General features: G+C 37.0%; 1 protein-coding gene across 1 annotated transcript in view; it reads left to right on the top strand.

The window, feature by feature from the left end:
* Window positions 1–18,013, top strand: part of LOC127857844 (WW domain-containing adapter protein with coiled-coil-like) — a 47,340-nt gene that overhangs the window by 7,611 nt on the left and 21,716 nt on the right. Inside the window, exons 5-7 of the mRNA XM_052394531.1 lie at window positions 1,250–1,377; window positions 2,212–2,276; window positions 3,836–4,159. Of these exons, the coding sequence (XP_052250491.1) occupies window positions 1,250–1,377; window positions 2,212–2,276; window positions 3,836–4,159 (517 nt within the window). The remainder of the gene's footprint in view (window positions 1–1,249; window positions 1,378–2,211; window positions 2,277–3,835; window positions 4,160–18,013) is intronic.

The following is an 18,013-nucleotide window of genomic DNA, read 5'->3' as shown; positions in this document are numbered from 1 at the left end:
ATTGTTACTATTTAAAGATGTGATGAAATAACGTCCAACCGGGGCGTTTTTCCCACTGAACACGTGTAATTCAGCTGACGTGATGTTCCCGTTTTTATACAGCACAAAATACACCCATACTTTCCATGCGACGTTCTACATGTCTGTATAATTTTCGCGCGCTTTTTATTGAGACAAAGGATAAAGCACTTTTTATTTGACGCTATAATTTTTTATTGTCGCGTTAGCATTCAAATTTGGAAGCGTGTTTCCGAAATTCGGATTACAAATAATGCTCAAATCAGAATCGAACGAAACATTTACAGCTGTGCGCAATTAATTCAACGATAATCTGTTCAAAAGCATCGAATGAATGCTCCCATGTAACAATGCTACTCCGTATAATACGCTTTTTAGAATGCTTTTTTTACGTAAAAATAATTTACACTGCTTTGTTTTGTTTACCTTTTTATCATTATTTCGGATGGCTTTTCTGGACGAAATGTGAATGAATTTTTGTAAAATTTTCGTACCGGTATGATGAAAATCATATCGCAATACAATATGCGGATTGCGTATTGCGATATATACCGATATACCGGTATATTGTTGCAGCCCTAATGCAAAGGTAGTGTTTTACTCTAGCATTTTTAGCAGGGCATTGCAAGAGCCGCATTGCCCTTTTCAAAAAGCCAAAACTGCCACATGTCCCATTGATAACGATCTTAATCACTCTTGATCAAAACTGTTAGTATTTGTTACAGGGTGCTAAATCTGTGCGGACTGGTATTTGTTACAGGGTGCTAGATCTGTGCGGACTGCACAGACTAATCTGGGACGCCACTTCACGGCATGCATTAAATCAGCGCCCTCACACTACTTTGGGGGAAGGGGTCCGCAGCCCTTAGGAGGGGGAATTTTTGTGGCGTTTCCCTTTTTGGGGGATTTTTTTACTTACTCTCTCATTATTACATTTGTACATGTTTGCACTATATTCATTGCATTTTTCATAATTTAGTATGTTTGCAAAGATTAAATTGAAATAGAATTGAGATATAATAATCATGAGACACATCTTTCTAAAACAAAAATTTTTTTTTTTTTTTTTTTTTTTTTAGGGGGAATTTTCACCCCAAAAGGGGAAAAAAGTATACTTTTCAGGTGTGGGACGGCGGCAGATTTAATAGATTGAGGGCCCTGTAAATCTGGTTTACCCATACCCCAGACTCATTTATTTTATGCAATAAGAACTATGGTTGTTTGATTCCAGGTGCAGAAGTCAGCTATCCGTACTTACGGTGACTGGTCAGAGCACCTCAGCAAGGGGGGCAAGAAGTATTACTACAACCTCAAGACCGAGGTGTCACAGTGGGAGAAACCCCGCGACTGGAACGATGCGTAAGACATCATTCAATTAACCATGTTGTTGTAGCTTAGGATAGAAATTAGTTGTTGCTGATGTCACAGGGGCGAGTAGAATTATGTATGACAAGTCAATTTCAATATTGGTAGAATGTCCAGGCCGCTAGCATTTTAGATAAGTTTGAAACAGTTTTCCTGCAGTTTATCTGTTAGTTTTTAACACGCACAAAGATTAGGCTCATAAAACGGCATAATCGATTGGGTCATGACAGAAATGTTAAGTAATGTCTGATTTTGTTTTGTTTAAAGTCATTATAGAAAATTATGACGTGTACTTAGTTCAGGGACACTTACTCTCTTGCACAGGCTCATCTGGGATGACAATGTATACATGTGCATAAAGCCCAGTTTTCCCATAAAGCGTCTCTGGTATTGATCACTTTGTGCTAAAACTCTTAGACTCATTCCGTGATTGTTATCTTACAGCTCAGTGTTATTGTTATCTTACAGCTCAGTGTTATTGTTATCTTACAGCTCAGTGTTACTGCTATCTTACATCTCATTGTTATTGTTATCTTACATCTCAGTTTTATTGTTATCTTACATCTCAGTGTTATTGTTATCTTACAGCTCAGTGTAACTGTAATCTTACAGCTCAGTGTTACTGTTATCTTACAGCTCAGTGTTACTACTATCTTACAGCTCAGTGTTATTGTTATCTTACAGCTCAGTGTAACTGTAATCTTACAGCTCAGTGTTACTGTTATCTTACATCTCAGTGTTATTGTAATCTTACAGCTCAGTGTTACTGTTATCTTACAGCTCAGTGTTACTACTATCTTACAGCTCAGTGTTATTGTTATCTTACAGCTCTGCAACCAGACCAGAAAGACAATCCACAGAATCCAGGGCAAGTAATGACAAACATTCAAAAGGTTTGTACCCCTCACTTCTGTGATTAATTTGTGCGATTTTGAGTTGCTGTTGTGGCATGTGAAAGTTGTTTTACTGCTGTTGTTGCATATAAGTGTGTGTTTTTATGCCCCCGGTAGGGTGGCATATAGCAGTTGAACTGTACATCAGTCAGTATGTCAGTCTGTCCGTCCATCCGAGAAAAAAAGCTTTAACATTGGCCATAACTTTTGCAATATTGAAGATAGCAACTTGATATTTAGCATGCATGTGTATCTCATGAATCTGCACATTTTGAGTGGTGGAAGTTTCAGGTCAAATTCATCCTTCAAGGTCAATGGTCAAAAACTAAAAATAATATTTTTTTTATTTCAAAGCGGCGCAGTAGGGGGCATTGTGTTTCTGACGAACACATCTCTTGTTTTACATATTAAAGTTTTCTAGGCGATATTTGAGACAACGTTTAGTTAGAAGAGTCTTGAAGCAATTCAGTTTCTGTTCTCCAGCTAAGTCTAATGGGATAAGCATTTAGGTCATACCTTGTTCCCTGGCACCTTGGCATGCACTTGTTTAAATCTGACTACATTACAATAGCAAATTTTATAAGTAGTTTCAATAAATTATCTAAATTTACATAGTGAAGCTAGTTTTATAGATTGCATTTAACAGAAAACACATCGAGTATGAAATATTTATCACATGATATATTGAAAATAAGCAACAGGGATAATATCGTCGCTGTCAATCTCAAACCTTGTAGCTACAAAATGCCAACTTTTCAGGAGAGGGAAAAAACCGACAATTCGTCCTGATCGGAAACCTCGAAGTTGCAAATAATGTTTTTTATAAAAACGTTTTTGTCAAATTTGTCCCAACGAAACGACGTACCTATAGGTGAAATGGCGTCGCTACGACTTTTCGCCGGGAAAAAAGCCAACAATCATTCTACAACATTTCGTCACGTGGCTTTTTCAAGGGCTCTGATTGGCGTAGCGTAGAGCTACGAGATATAGCACAAAACAAGCGCCAGACTTAATATATTCGAAAAGACGAAAAAAATATTTTGAAAATTTTGGAGCTACGAGGTTTGAGAACGACAGCAACGATATGATACTCAAGGACTGTCCCATAATTTCTTGAACAAATTTTAGCTCTTTAAATGGGGGCACACACACACTACAATATTTATGCCCCCTATGAAGAAGAGGGGGTATATTGCTTTGCTCATGTCTGTCGGTCCGTCCACCAGGTGGTTGTCAGACGATAACTCAAGAACGCTTAGGCCTAGGATCATGAAACTTCATAGGTACATTGATCATGACTCGCAGATGACCCCTATTGATTTTGAGGTCACTAGGTCAAAGGTCAAGGTCACTGTGACCCGAAATAGTAAAATGGTTTCCGGATGATAATTCAAGAACGCTTATGCCTAGGATCATGAAACTTCATAGGTAGATTGATCATGACTAGCAGATGACCCCTATTGATTTTCATTTTAATGTCAATTAACTGTGTAGTGTTTAATATTTTTTAATTAAATAAAATCAATTTCTTTGATAAAACATGTTGTACACTGTTGCAGATGGTAAATTACGGCATTCTAGTGGCGGACTTGAAAAGCGCGAGAAACATTTGGGTGACCTCAAGCACCTTGTGGTTGACGGGAACCCTAAACCCGATAAACTGTACCTGTTCGAGAAATTGCAGCAGAGTCAGACTAAGTTGCAGCAGACGGAGAACAGCAGATCTTGTAAACAGACCCCTGAGCACAAGGACAGACGGACAGACGATGGTGTTTATTGTGATCACTCAAATTCTAAACACAACTCTAGTCGGTCGCGGCGGGACAGTGATGGGTCTCGGACTATGGACAGCTCTCGCTCTGTCAGACAGACTTCTAGGAATGGTGAGTTTAGGTTTTAGCGAGTGTATGGGTAGGGGAGTGGGGGTTTGGTACGGCTTGCTTGTGATGGATTTAAGTCGCTGATCACGGTCTCAAGTGATGGAATAAGAAGCTGCGGTGAGTACAGTTTATAGTTTATATAATCAGTGGTGTGTTTTATGTTCCTTTTCACTGATTTCTTCTGTTTGAATGCTCATATAGTTTCACAAAAGACTTAGCATTGCTGCAAAAAGTAAACAAAAGCCTAAAATGACCCAGGACGGAAACAGTGCATTGGGAAAATCGTGTTGTTTTGACTAAAATTGGGAAATGAATGTTTTTATACGCCCGTTTAAAAAAAACGGGATGTATTATAGTTTCACCTTGGCGGATGGGTGGGCGGGCGGCGTCCAGAGCAGTGTCCGCTCTCTAATTCAAATAGTTTTCATCCGATCTTCACCAAACTTGGTCAGAAGTTTTATCTAGACAATATCTAGGTCAAGTTCGAGTATGGGTTATGCCGGGTCAAAAACTAGGTCACAGGGTCACTAAGTGCATTTCAAGCATTTAGCAAGGGGTCCGCTCTCTAATTGAAGTAGTTTTTATCCGATCTTCACCAAACTTGGTCAGAAGTTGTATCTGGACAATATCTAGGTCATGTTTGAATATAGGTCATGCCAGGTCAAAAACTAGGTCACGGGGTCACTTAGTGCATTTCAAGCATTTAGCAGTAATAGAAGTAGTTTTCATCCGATAATCACCATACTTGGTCAGACGTTGTATCTAGACAATATCTAGGTCAAGTTAGAATATGGGTCATGCACGGTCAAAAACTAGGTCACATGGTCACTTGGTGCATTTCAAGGATTTAGCATGGTGTCCGCTCTCTAATTGAAGTAGTTTTCATCCAATCTTCACCAAATTTGGTCAGAAGTTGTGTCTAGAAAATATCTAGGTCAAGTTCAAATATGGGTCATGCCGGGTCAAAAACTAGATCATGAGTTCACTTAGTGCATTTCAAGCATAATGCATGGTTTCTGCTCTCTAATTGAAGTAGTTTTCATCTGATCTTCACCAAATTTGGTCAGAAGTTGCGTCTAGATGATATGTAGGTCAAGTTCAAATATGGTTCATGGTAAAGTTATCAAGTTGTCCAAAACCTTCAAACGGGCGTATCTTGTGACAGTTTGGCACTCTTGTTTATTTTTTGTTTACACAAACTTTTAAATTGAGAATAAAATGGATTTCAGTACAATATATACTAAGGGTCAACTAATAGACCTGGATTTGAGATCAGTTAAATGTGAAGACATTTTTATGTCCGCCACTATAGTAGTGGGGGACATATTGTTTTTGCCCTGTCCGTTGGTCTGTTGGTCTGTATGTTGGTCTGTCTGTTTGCGCCAACTTTAACATTTTGCAATAACTTTTGCTATATTGAAGATAGCAACTTCATATTTGGCATGCATGTGTACACTACGCGACCAATGATTTTTGCCTAATTTGCGAAGTCAAGGCGGGCATTTTGCTTTTTCGGTGGAAAATCACAGCTATTTCACGTGACTCGCCACTCCGACGTCGCGCGAGAGCAATATAATCTTCGCGCTAAATCCCCTCAATGTTGTGGTGATTCGCCGCAATTCTCCGTGATCGCAGTGACAACGATGACTCGCCAATTCATGCATAGAAACCGAATCGTATCGATAACTTTATACATGTACATAACGCTTCTTATGTTCACAATTATCTGATAATCCAACATCAAAAAAATAATCTTGAACATTTATGTCAGTAAATATGTTTGAGAATTTCATTAAAACAACCATATGACTACGCCATTTTTCAGAAGTGTAAAGAGTACAGCGCATAATGTGGGACACAGCTTTCATTGGACGAGCGTATTTAAATTTTGATTGATACAATACGATCTTACAAAAAAACGTTTTATTGCGTCATACGCCTTCATGTAAAAAACGTTTTCCTTCTGGAAAATGTGCTATTAATGCATAATATTATCAAAACATTTTTTTCACACGTAAAGCGTTGTAACAAATTAATATACAATTCAAAACAAATATACCATAAGTATAAATGTTCCGTTAAATTCCCAAATGAGAATAAAAATTTATAATCCGAAACACACTTCCGATGTTTTAATGTTAACACGACGTTTACAAATGCTTTCAATATAGTCATCATGTATATTTCCCTACAAAAGAGCGCGAAAATTATGCGGCAATGTACAAGGTCAAGGTATACGAGTGTACAAGTATTGATTTTTATACAAACTGCGTAGCGCAGAGAACATTGAATTCTGTTGATTTCGGTTAAATGTTTCTTTGGTATTTTTAAAACAGTTATATCGCCAACAATTTGATATTTCTATTAAAGTCAATTCAAATCAAACACGCCGTATCCGTATCGTTACTGATAGAAGTACAGTACACTCCACGCGTTTTCCCCAATTTCCCTCCATACTCCGCGGGTTTCGACCTGGAGGGAGATTAAGAAAATCCCGCTAGACGCGGCGTTTGCATGATTTTGGACGCGGCGGTTAACGATCGGCAAAACTGATAAGCCGACGCGGCGGCCCTCCGCGTTGGCAACGCTGGGGAAACTCCGCGTTTTACGAGATAACGATCAATTTTATTTTGTTGATTCCTGATTTTCAAATAAAATTACATTTATTACAATTACATACATGTACACGTAGTATAATATTTACAATTAAAAAAAACAACCAAGATAGATCGATCCCGACGTGGTCGTAGAAGAAGTTGTTGTTGTATAGAAAACTCGTTGATTTACGACACACAAAACGTCGTCTTTTAACTAATACTTACCAATTAATATAAACACAGTTTGCAATATTGTTTTTATTTTGATAATTTAATCCAAAGTTTTCATGTTAGCAGGTGATTTTCTATACTGAACATGTATACAAATGACCAAGGACCTTAAAAATCTCGCAAATCTGTGTGAATTGACAGTTTGACGTAATCAAAGAAAAGCCGCTTCCTGTCTAAAGGCATAACTTACTCAAGTAAACACGTTCAACGAATGCATAAGGAATGGTTTTAATTGGCGGAACAAAGTCAATTCTCTGCTCGCTAATGCATTGATTTTCTCTTTGTTTGTAGGTTATTCCATTGATTGCTAAAAGGTGGTAACTATTGAGTTGATAATTGCATTTAATATTCACAGTTGTATTCTTGTTGCGTCGACATTCTAAACAATGTTTACCAGTAATTATGGACCAAATCGGCAGAGTGACATTCACACATGTTAATCCCTTTTGTCAAAACACCGCAGACAGCAGTCTACACAATAGGTCAGTAGACAAGCTTTGCGTGTTTTCATAACGTCAAACAGTTAAAATCCAGTTCCGCCCAGATGTCTTCTTTAATCCGTTGATAGTACAATTAGTGTTAAAATAATTACTCTACTAAAATACCGTAACGATAAAGATTCGGCGTGTTAGATTTGAAATTATTTTAGAGGAAATATCAACTTATTCGCGATATAATTTCGTTAATAAATACCAAAGAAACTTTTAACCGAAATCAACAAAATTCAATGTTCTCTGCGCTACAAAGTTTGTATAAAAGAATCAATACACGCACGCTTTGCAGGAGTATAAATTGTACCTTGACCTTGTACATTGCAGCATAATTTTCGCGCGCTTTTGTCGGGAAATCTAATGATGACTGTATATTGGAAGCATTTGTAAACGTCGTGTTAACAACTAAAAATCGTAGTGTGTTTCGGATTACAAATTATTATTCTCATTTGGAAATTTTACGGAACATTTATTCTTGTGTCATATGTGTTTTGATTTAAATATTAATTTGTCAAATGTATTATATTAGACTATTTCATATTGTAGACGTACCTGTGAATTAAAAAACAATTTTAATACGTATTAATTTTCTATACAATTATCTTTTTTATACATGTACTACAGTATTTAAACAATTTATTATAACAATGTTTTTATTTTTTGGCATGCCCAGTAGCACACTGCTAACGCGGCGTTGCGCGGCGATCACTGATAAGAACGGAAAGTGTCTGCATTTACCGACTAGCCTAAAGTAATACACGCCGCGGGAATTAGCGAACGCGGCGTAACGCCGAGCGTTTTATTGAGTTCACCTCGCTCTTCCAACGCCGCGTGAACACTCGCTAGCAGAAAAAACCCGCGGAGGGAGCGCGTTTTTTGGGGAAAACGCGTGGAGTGTACTGTAAAACATAATACCTTGACTTGTATAGTTTTTTTGTTGTGAGAGACCATCTGAGTAAACGCCGAAAAATATATCCAAACTGTTATTTTTTGTCAATGCCCTTTGATCCATTATCGCACTTAATTGGCAGCGCCATCCTGTTGGTTCTGTGATTGTCACATCTTTTCACAGTTTGAACACGTACAAATAGTGCCAATTAGACACTTGAACAAACACTATCACCCGCTGGACAGTACACACTAAATAATCAAATGTTAAGGGGTTTTTGTTTTTGGCCAGGGGTTTTTTTTTAGAAAAAGGGGAAGACGCTGGACGCTGGGTAAAAGGGGAAAATCGAGTGCGAAAGAGACATATTTGGGTAAAAAAATAAAAACTGTTCATTTCAATGTCTATAACTCACCTATAGACTTCAGGGTTTTTTTTTTAGAAAAAGAGGCATGTCTCTGACCTTTTTGTTCTTAAACACATGACCAAGTATGATATTAAAGTCAAAGTCCTAAATAAGGTTGCAGGGGTAGCTCTAATAATGGGAAATGTTTTCAACTGGGGCCGGGGAACGATGTCAATATTGTGATTTCAATTTCATGATGAATGGGTTGACGATCTAGATCTGCTACAGTATAATGAGTATTGGAAGGGAAAGGTGCGGCAGCTGCCGATTGTCTACTTTCACTTTCACAATAATCCGACAGTATTAATCGATGTTGATTACATGTACCTCCGAATCCTGCTGGGTTTCAACGGTTTTTGATGATTCATTCTTAAAAAATGCGTCAACACAATTAATATTTGCCGAGTCCGAACGTTTTATTTTGTTTGTGTATGAACGCCAATTGTGAGACTTTTTTCAGTTTATATCTTGGCTTTCACATAACCTGGATGAAAATTCGACTGGTTTCCGGTAATTAATTGACGAAACACCCTTCTCGAGCAAGACCGGAGTCCAGTAAAATAGTCACATGATAAATACGATTAGTTGCCCGGTTTCCATGACGTAATTTAAGAGCTTTATATAGAATCACTGGGATTTCCAGATTTGAGTGTTCGTCGGGAGAGAGAGAGAGAGAGCGAGATCGTTGTACATCGTACAAATTGTATAAGTGTCGACTTCCCAAAAGAAAAAAAACAGTTCTTTGAGGGTAAAATATTATATTTTGGTGAAAAATTATATTTTTGGAGGGGAAATGGGTTTTTTTAGGGGAAAAATTCTGGTAGTGGAAGACGCCGAATATCGGCGTCACTTTCTTAGTAAAAAAAACCCCTGTTGGCGTTAAAAACCCAGAGAAATGCATGTACATTATACATCATCATAAATTTATTGAACTCTGGGAACGCTAAGTGCTACGTTGATATACTCGTGTTTTTTTCCAGCAAAACAATTACAATGTTTAACGGCTTTAATATATAGGCAATGATGTAAAAACAACAATAAACCACGATGGCATAATAACATGTACGTAAAAATAGAACAGTAATGTATTTCCGATTTCCGGCTTATCAAGCATTGTGAATGTATGTACAACGCTCGGAAAGTAACGCGAGTAACACGAGTTATCCGCATTGGAGCCTGAAACAGAAAATAAATAAGTATAGCATATTTTAGTCCAAATAAATAGATGTAATCTACCGATTACATTTAACCTTTAAATGAAAGTGTTACTTAAACAATTTCGCGCGAATATTTTGCTAAACACTGTTAACAAAAGGGCAACACGTTATAATTCTTAATGAAATGCAAAAATAAGTATTAACATAATTAATAACGTCAATTAACACACACGGAAAGATCAAAGTTTAAATGGAAAACTTATATCATATTTCTCGTAAATTACCAAACTATTGGTTTCGTCGAAATCAAATACCATGTAGAGAAAAAAGGTATTTATAACCGACCAATGACGAAACACTATGCAACTTTCAATTTACACAGTGCTACGCTACATGTATATTGCAACAATATGGAATTTGAACAGTGGTAGTGTATTCGGGCCTGGAATATAATTGATTGTAAGTTTTAATAAACATTCTGCTAATGCAATTAGTTAAATAATGTTTACATGTTATGTTAAATAATTATTGCATGATCATTCTTCTGCGCTGTTATATTAATTTGGAGCTGTTAAAGCTTCCGACATTACTTCATCACGTTCATGTCGGAACGGGAGTATTTTAGCTAATACTCCAGGGGTTTTTTTTACTAAGAAAGTGACGCCGATATTCGGCGTCTTCCCCTACCAGAATTTTTCCCCTAAAAATACCATTTCCCCTCCAAAAATATAATTTTTCACCAAAATATAATATTTTACCCTCAAAGAAATTTTTTTTTCTTTTGGGAAGTCGACGCTTATCCAATTTGTACCATGTACAACGATCTCTCTCTCTCTCTCTCTCCCGACGAACACTCAAATCTGGGAATCCCAGTGATTCTATATATAGCTCTTAAATTACGTCATGGAAAACGGGCAACTAATCGTATTAATCATGTGACTATTTTACTGGATTCCGGTCTTGCGCGAGAAGGGTGTTTCGTCAATTAATTAACGGAAACCAGTCGAATTTTCATCCGGGTTATGTGAAAGCCAAGATATAAACGTTAAAACAGAAAAAGTCTCACAATTGGCGTTCATACACGAACAAAATAAAACGTTCAGACTCAGAAAATATTAATTGCGTTGACGTATTTTTTAAGAATGAATCATCAAAAACCGTTGAAACCCATCAGGATTCGGAGGTACATGTAATCAACATCGATTAATACTGTCGGATTATTGTGAAAGTGAAAGTAGACAATCGGCAGCTGCCGCACCTTTCCCTTCCAATACTGTAGCAGATCTAGATCGTCAACCCATTCATCATGAAATTGAAATCACAATATTGACATCGTTCCCCGGCCCAAGTTGAAAACATTTCCCATTATTAGATCTACCCCTGCAACTTTATTTAGGACTTTGACTTTAATATCATACTTGTTCATGTGTTAAAGAACAAAAAGGTCAGAGACATGACTCTTTTTCTAAAAAAAAACCTGAAGTCTGTAGGTCAGTTATAGACATTGAAATGAACAGTTTTTATTTTTTCCCCAAATATGTCTCTTTCGCGCTCGATTTTCCCCTTTAACCCAGCGTCCAGCGTCTTCCCCTTTTTCTAAAAAAAAACCCTGTACTCCCATTGCATACAGCAACAACAAAAGCTCTATTATTGCAATGTATAATGTAAGTGTATACATATATGTTACATGTACATGTAATGTAGTGTAACCCTTAATGTAAATCTCTTAAAAGGTGAACCACGGCGGTTCGCGGTGATTCGCGCTGATTGCGTAACAGCGAGATACATCACCCGACGGTCGCCGAGACATCACCCAAATTTTCTTGTCGCTCGGAATCACAGCAATTTGTCACGTTGCATCGATTGCGGTGATGCGAAAATCGCGGCAAAAATCACGGGTCGCGTAGTGTATCTCATGAAGCTGCACATTTTGAGTGGTGAAAGGTCAAGGTCATCCTTCAAGGTCAGAGGTCAAATATATATGGCCAAAATCGCTCATTTTATGAATACTTTTGCAATATTGAAGATAGCAACTTGATATTTGGCATGCATGTGTATCTCATGGAGCTGCACATTTTGAGTGGTGAAAGGTCAAGGTCATCTAACAAGGTCAGAGGTCAAATTTATGTGGCCCAAATCGCTTATTTTATTAATACTTTTGCAATATTGAAGATAGCAACTTGATATTTGGCATGCATGTGCATCTCATGGAGCTGCACATTTTGAGTGGTGAACGGTCAAGGTCATCCTTCAAGGTCAGAGGTCAAATATATGTGGCCCAAATCGCTTATTTTATGAATACTTTTGCAATATTGAATATAGCAACTTGACATTTGGCATGCATGTGTATCTCATGGAGCTGCACATTTTGAGTGGTGAAAGGTCAAGGTCATCCTTCACAAGGTCAAGGTCATCCTTCAAAGTCAAACGCCATATAGGGGGACATTGTGTTTCACAAACGCATCTTGTTTAGCTTGACTATTATATATGAAATATATATAGTGGAGCTATCCTACTCACCACGGTGTTGCCGTTCCCGTGTCCGTTTGCGTGCAAATGTTAAAGTTTGCGTACTACCCCAAATATTTTCAATGTCCTTTGACATATTGCTTTCATATTTTGCATACTTGTTTACCATCATGACCCCAACCTATAAACAAGAGCAGACAACTGTATCAAGCATATTGACAGAATTATGGCCCCTTTTATACTTCGAATATGAATATTATTGATAAATCTATGTTAAAGTTTGCGTACTACCCCAAATATTTCCTGTGTCCCTTGACATATTTATAATTATTGCTTTCATATTTTGCATACTTATGAATGATCATGACCCCAACCTATAAACAAGAGCAGACAACTGTATCAAGCAATTTGACAGAATTATTGCCCCTTTTATACTTAGAATATGCATATTATTGATAAATCTATGTTAAAGTAACTTCATCCGCTTGTTTGCCTGTCAAAAATAAAAATCAGTCTTATATTTTCCTTTGTGTAAACAAAATTTATTTGACAGGGTATATCAACAACTTTGCTTGTGGTTTTTTTCTGCATATTAGTACCATGTTTTGCAAATGTTTCTTGGTGTTAATGTTTGTGAAAACTAAGCAAAAATGGAATTCTTTCACACTTTAAAATCAATCACTCGTCGCAAATATGGAAACCAGTCACATTTTACATGACGGTTAGAGTTGCGCCCCTTTGAAAAGTTTTGTTGACTTTCTATGCAACAATTTCCGGCAAAAATAATGGACCGAAAATGAAAGGTACCGTTCCCCGGTACTGGTTAAAGAAGGAAAAAGAACACTGCCTGGGTTCAAAAATTACTAAGGTTAACTTGTTCTCCTTATGCAAGATTAAGTAAATCTCTTCTCTGAAACCGCAAGGCCCAGGGGTTTGTTATTTGACATGTCATATAGTGGTCCTCTGCTGAAAGCATGTCGTCGGGGATCAAAACCCCGAGCTATGCCCGAGTGGTCAAAAGATTAATTTTGATTTTTATGTCCCCCACCACTAGAGTGGTGGACATATTGTTTTTGCCCTGTCTGCTGGTTTGTGTGTTTGTTTTTTTGCCCCAACTTTAACATTTGCAATAACTTTTGAAATATTCAAGATAGCAGCTTAATACATGTATTTGGCATGCATGTGTATCTCATGGAGCTGCACATTTTGAGTGGTGAAAGGTCAAGGTCATCCTTCAAGGTCAAATATATGGGTCAAAATCGTTCATTTAATGAATACTTTTGCAATATTGAAGATAGCAACTTGATATTTGGCATGCATGAGTATCTCATGGAGCTGCACATTTTGAGTGGTGAAAGGTCAAGGTCATCCTTCAAGGTCAAAGGTCAAATATATAGCTTCAAAGCGGCGCAGTAGGGGACATAGTGTTTCTGACAAACACATATCTTGTTATACATGTTTTTATAAATTTTAGAAAATCTCTACAACATTAAGTATCAGGGTTCTTTTGTTCTTAATCGGGCCGGTTTCCGGCCCCATTCCCAATGGGACCTAAAAATTCCCAATTGAAGGTTTAAAAAAAAAAAATGCTTTTTTTTATTCAACCTTTAGTTAATCTTAGTGTTTTTCCCAGGAGGGCAAAGGGGCATGGCGCATTACTTTCAAAAAGGGCATTTTAGCGCGCAGTTTAGGCAAAAAAGGGCAAAACCGTTCCCGGAATACCTGAATTACGGGTAAACATGTAATCGCATCAGAAGCAGTTGTGGAAAAAAAAACATTTAAACAAGCACATGTAATGGTCATAGATGTATTTAACTTACTATGATTTATATTAATATATTTACCTTGCAATGTACATTTTAGTTCCATGCTGTTTCAATAAACTGTACAGCACGACAAACATAATAAAGCAATATATGCATATGAATCTGAGTTTACACAGATCCACTAACATATAAATGAAACCATGTTTGTCTTATCCCATTTTCTAACAATAATCTTGACAGATGCTTAAAATAACATTGCAAGTAAATTGATCGCTAACAATATGCAAACACTCGTTTCCGTGACATAATCCACCGAGTAGTTTACAAATAAATAAATAATGTTGTTGCTATCTAAAACATTTTTATGCACCGTTGATTATCACATACATTTCATTAATTCCTTCTCAATGTATAATCTCCATCGTTAATTCGATCGTTTACGACGTTATTTGCATTTTTTTCGAGTCACAATTTAATTCTGTATAATCCGCCATGTTGATAAAATGTCAAATGATGTAAGCGACAGGTGCCCATAGCAACGTTAAATCGTATACGCGATTCGCATTTTGTTAAATTAGTATACGTCTCAGTAATTATTTTAATAATTAGATCTGATTATCTTAAAGACAAAAACGATAAAGAATAAATTTGTTTGTGGTTTTAAATGTAATTATGCGTAAAAATATATGTTTTGATATAACTGAATAATGCATGCAATGCAGTGCGCTTGGTATGACATAGCCTCCGGCATTATCGATACTGACACGGGGTTATTCACGCATGACTAATTCACAGCTTTGGAGCAGTCAGTTTGACTACCTATAAATCGAGCACTGTTAGATTCAATCTACTCGATTAATGTAGTCGATTAGATGTTGACGTCTCTCGAGTAAATCAAGCACAGTCAGAGCGTCACAGACAATCAAGGAAGCTGATTTTGCGGACCAAGTTAGATCGTAAAGGCAATAAAGATGTTTATCGATAAGGGCGTGTGGCGAAATTTGCCTTTGAAAAGAAGGGCGCGTGGCAAAATTTGCCTTTGAAAAGGGCAGAGTGGCGATCCAGGAGGGCGGCGTGGCTTTTCGCCATGCTAAAATGGCCTGGGAAAAACACTACAACAAATAAAAATAAAAAACTGACAATGGTGGAGTTTCACCTGTAGGGGACAATATTGCTTGACAATAGCCTTGTTTATGTAATTAATAATTATTGGAATAAATTATTATACCCCCACAAACAAAGTTCAGGGGTGTATATAGGAGTGAGCTTGTCTGTCTGTCGGTCTGTCTGTCAGTTCGTATTCAGTGTATTCCCAATGGAACCAAAAAAAAAAAAAAAAAAAAATTATTTTTTTTTTTTTAGATCAATATTTTGTTCATCTCACATCCATATAAAATCAAACTTAGTAATTATAATACTGGACACACTTGTTTCTTCAATTTTTAAGCATTTGTGAGCAAAACAACAACAACACTAATTTCCCAAATTTAGTCAAAACGCCGCGAATTTTCCCAATCCAAAGGGACCCAGCCCCATTCCCAAAATGGTGAAAAAAAATGAGTGTCCAGAAGCATATTGGCGGGTGATATCAATATCAACGAATTTGCTTGTTCAAGTAGTTTTCATCTGATCTTCACCAAACGTGGTCAGAAGTTGTATCTAGATGATGTCTAGGTCAAGCTTGAATATGGGTCATGGCGGGTCAAAAACTAGGTCACGAGGTCACTAAGTGCGTTTTAAACATTGAGCATGGTGTCGCTGTTTTTTGTGAAGACAACATGCAAAATATTCTGTGTCTATGCGGCATGTGGGGGTATTCGTCACGTCTGTGACAAAGCTCTAGTTCCCATTACTATTAAACCATTCAAATATAATGTCTACAATGAGGAATAAATTAATTACAATGTAATAAGAGATTTATTAATTATCATATGTAAAAAAAATTAAAAAATTATGCCCCTGAAGGAAGGCATATAGGGATCGGACCGTCTGTCTGTCTGTCTTTCCGTCACACTTAGCGTTTAGGTTTCCAAAAATGCTCATAACTGGTATGTCGCTTCACATGTAACCTTCATATTTGGAATGCATGTGCATATGGACAAAGCCTTTCCATACACACACAAATTTTGACCTTGAACTTAGGGTCTGCGTTTAGCTTTGGAAATCTGCGTTTAGGTTTCAAAAAAATGCTCATAACTTCTATCAAAGCTTTTTGCTGGGGCATATGTCATCCTATGGAGACTGCTCTTGTTTTTTTTATGCCTTCTAAGGAGGGTGTATAGTGATCGGACCATCCGTCCGTCTGTCTGTCGCACTTTGTGTTTAGGTTTCGTGTTTAGGTTTCGAAAAATGCTAATAACTGCTATGTTGCTTCAGAAAGCAACTTCAGGGCTTTCCACAGGCCATTTAACGATCCCTTGCCGGGGCACTTGAATTGTGAAATCAGAGTCCCCGGGGCGCATGAAATTTTCCGATCAGTGTATTTTTCAGTAAAATAAAGTGGAGATTGTCAAACAAAATCAAGGTTTCTCTATCAGTGTATCAATATTCCCTGTTATAAAAGAGCACTCGGTACCTATTTTCACAAGTAATCGCCATAAACATCACATGGGGTAATGGATAATCCACTGATAAGACGTGCGTATCGATTATTCTAGCCACATTACACAGTCATTTAAATGCTGACAAGGATCTATCAGGTAATTTTCCAGTCGTCAAACTGTGATGATCATCGTCCAATTGGTTACGCGAATGCACATGAGGGCGGGGTTAACTATCGCCCATTATTTTTGATTGACTTCAGGCACGAAGTAAGAGTTTATCACATCATGATTAGCAAGAAGTTAAATCATTTAAGTAATATAAAACTGGTAACTAGTACAGTACAGTACTTTAAAGACGTTTTCGGGCATCATCATCACACCTTTTTACTGTAAACAAGTGTTACCTATGACCTATAATTAATACGAGAAATTAATTGCAAGTGGTAAACAATTAATTTCTTACAGCGATTAAGTTGTGCAAATAACACCAAGTTACAATTATGCGATAACAATTTTATTCCAGGACATGTATATTTCATCATGTCCATTTAGAACTGATTCACCTGGCTTTTCTGACATTTATTCCACACGTAATGCGCTTTAAAAAAAAAATTGTTGAATTAATTACGCACACTTGTTAATGTTTCGTCCGATAATCAATACTTAGAAGACTGATGATGGCAACCGGCCGTAATCCTCGTGGACAACGTGAATTTCATGCATAATTCTGTCAAAATATTTATTCGACTCGTAAGTATTTAAACAAATTATCGTTGAATTCATAACGCAACTGTTAATATTTGTTGAAATCTGAAATGGGAGTAATAAAATTTGTAATCCGAAACCCATTCCCGTAAGTCGATGTTTAAACGTTTTTAATCAGAAACACACTTCCAAATGTTAATGTTAGCGCAACGTTATAATATTCTTGCTTCAAATTAGCAGTGCACATTTATTTTATGTCGAATATTTTTATGTCCCCCACTATAGTAGTGGGGGACATATTGTTTTTGCCCTGTCTGTTGGTCTGTTGGTTGGTCTGTTGGTTGGTTTGTTTGCGCCAACTTTAACATTTGCAATTACTTTTGCAATATTGAAGATAGCAACTTGATATTTGGCATGCATATGTATCTCATGGAGCTGCACATTTTGAGTGGTGAAAAGTCAAGGTCAAGGTCATCCTTCAAGGTCAAAGGTCAAATATATGGGTCAAAATCGCTCATTTAATGTACACTTTTGCAGTATTTCAATATTCAAGATAGCAACTTAATATTTGGCATGCATGTGTATCTCATGGAGCTGCACATTTTG

The sequence above is a fragment of the Dreissena polymorpha genome, chromosome 14 (genome assembly GCF_020536995.1).
Source record: "Dreissena polymorpha isolate Duluth1 chromosome 14, UMN_Dpol_1.0, whole genome shotgun sequence".
Taxonomy (NCBI): Eukaryota; Metazoa; Mollusca; class Bivalvia; order Myida; family Dreissenidae; genus Dreissena; species Dreissena polymorpha.
This window is presented reverse-complemented; position numbering and strand designations above follow the sequence as displayed.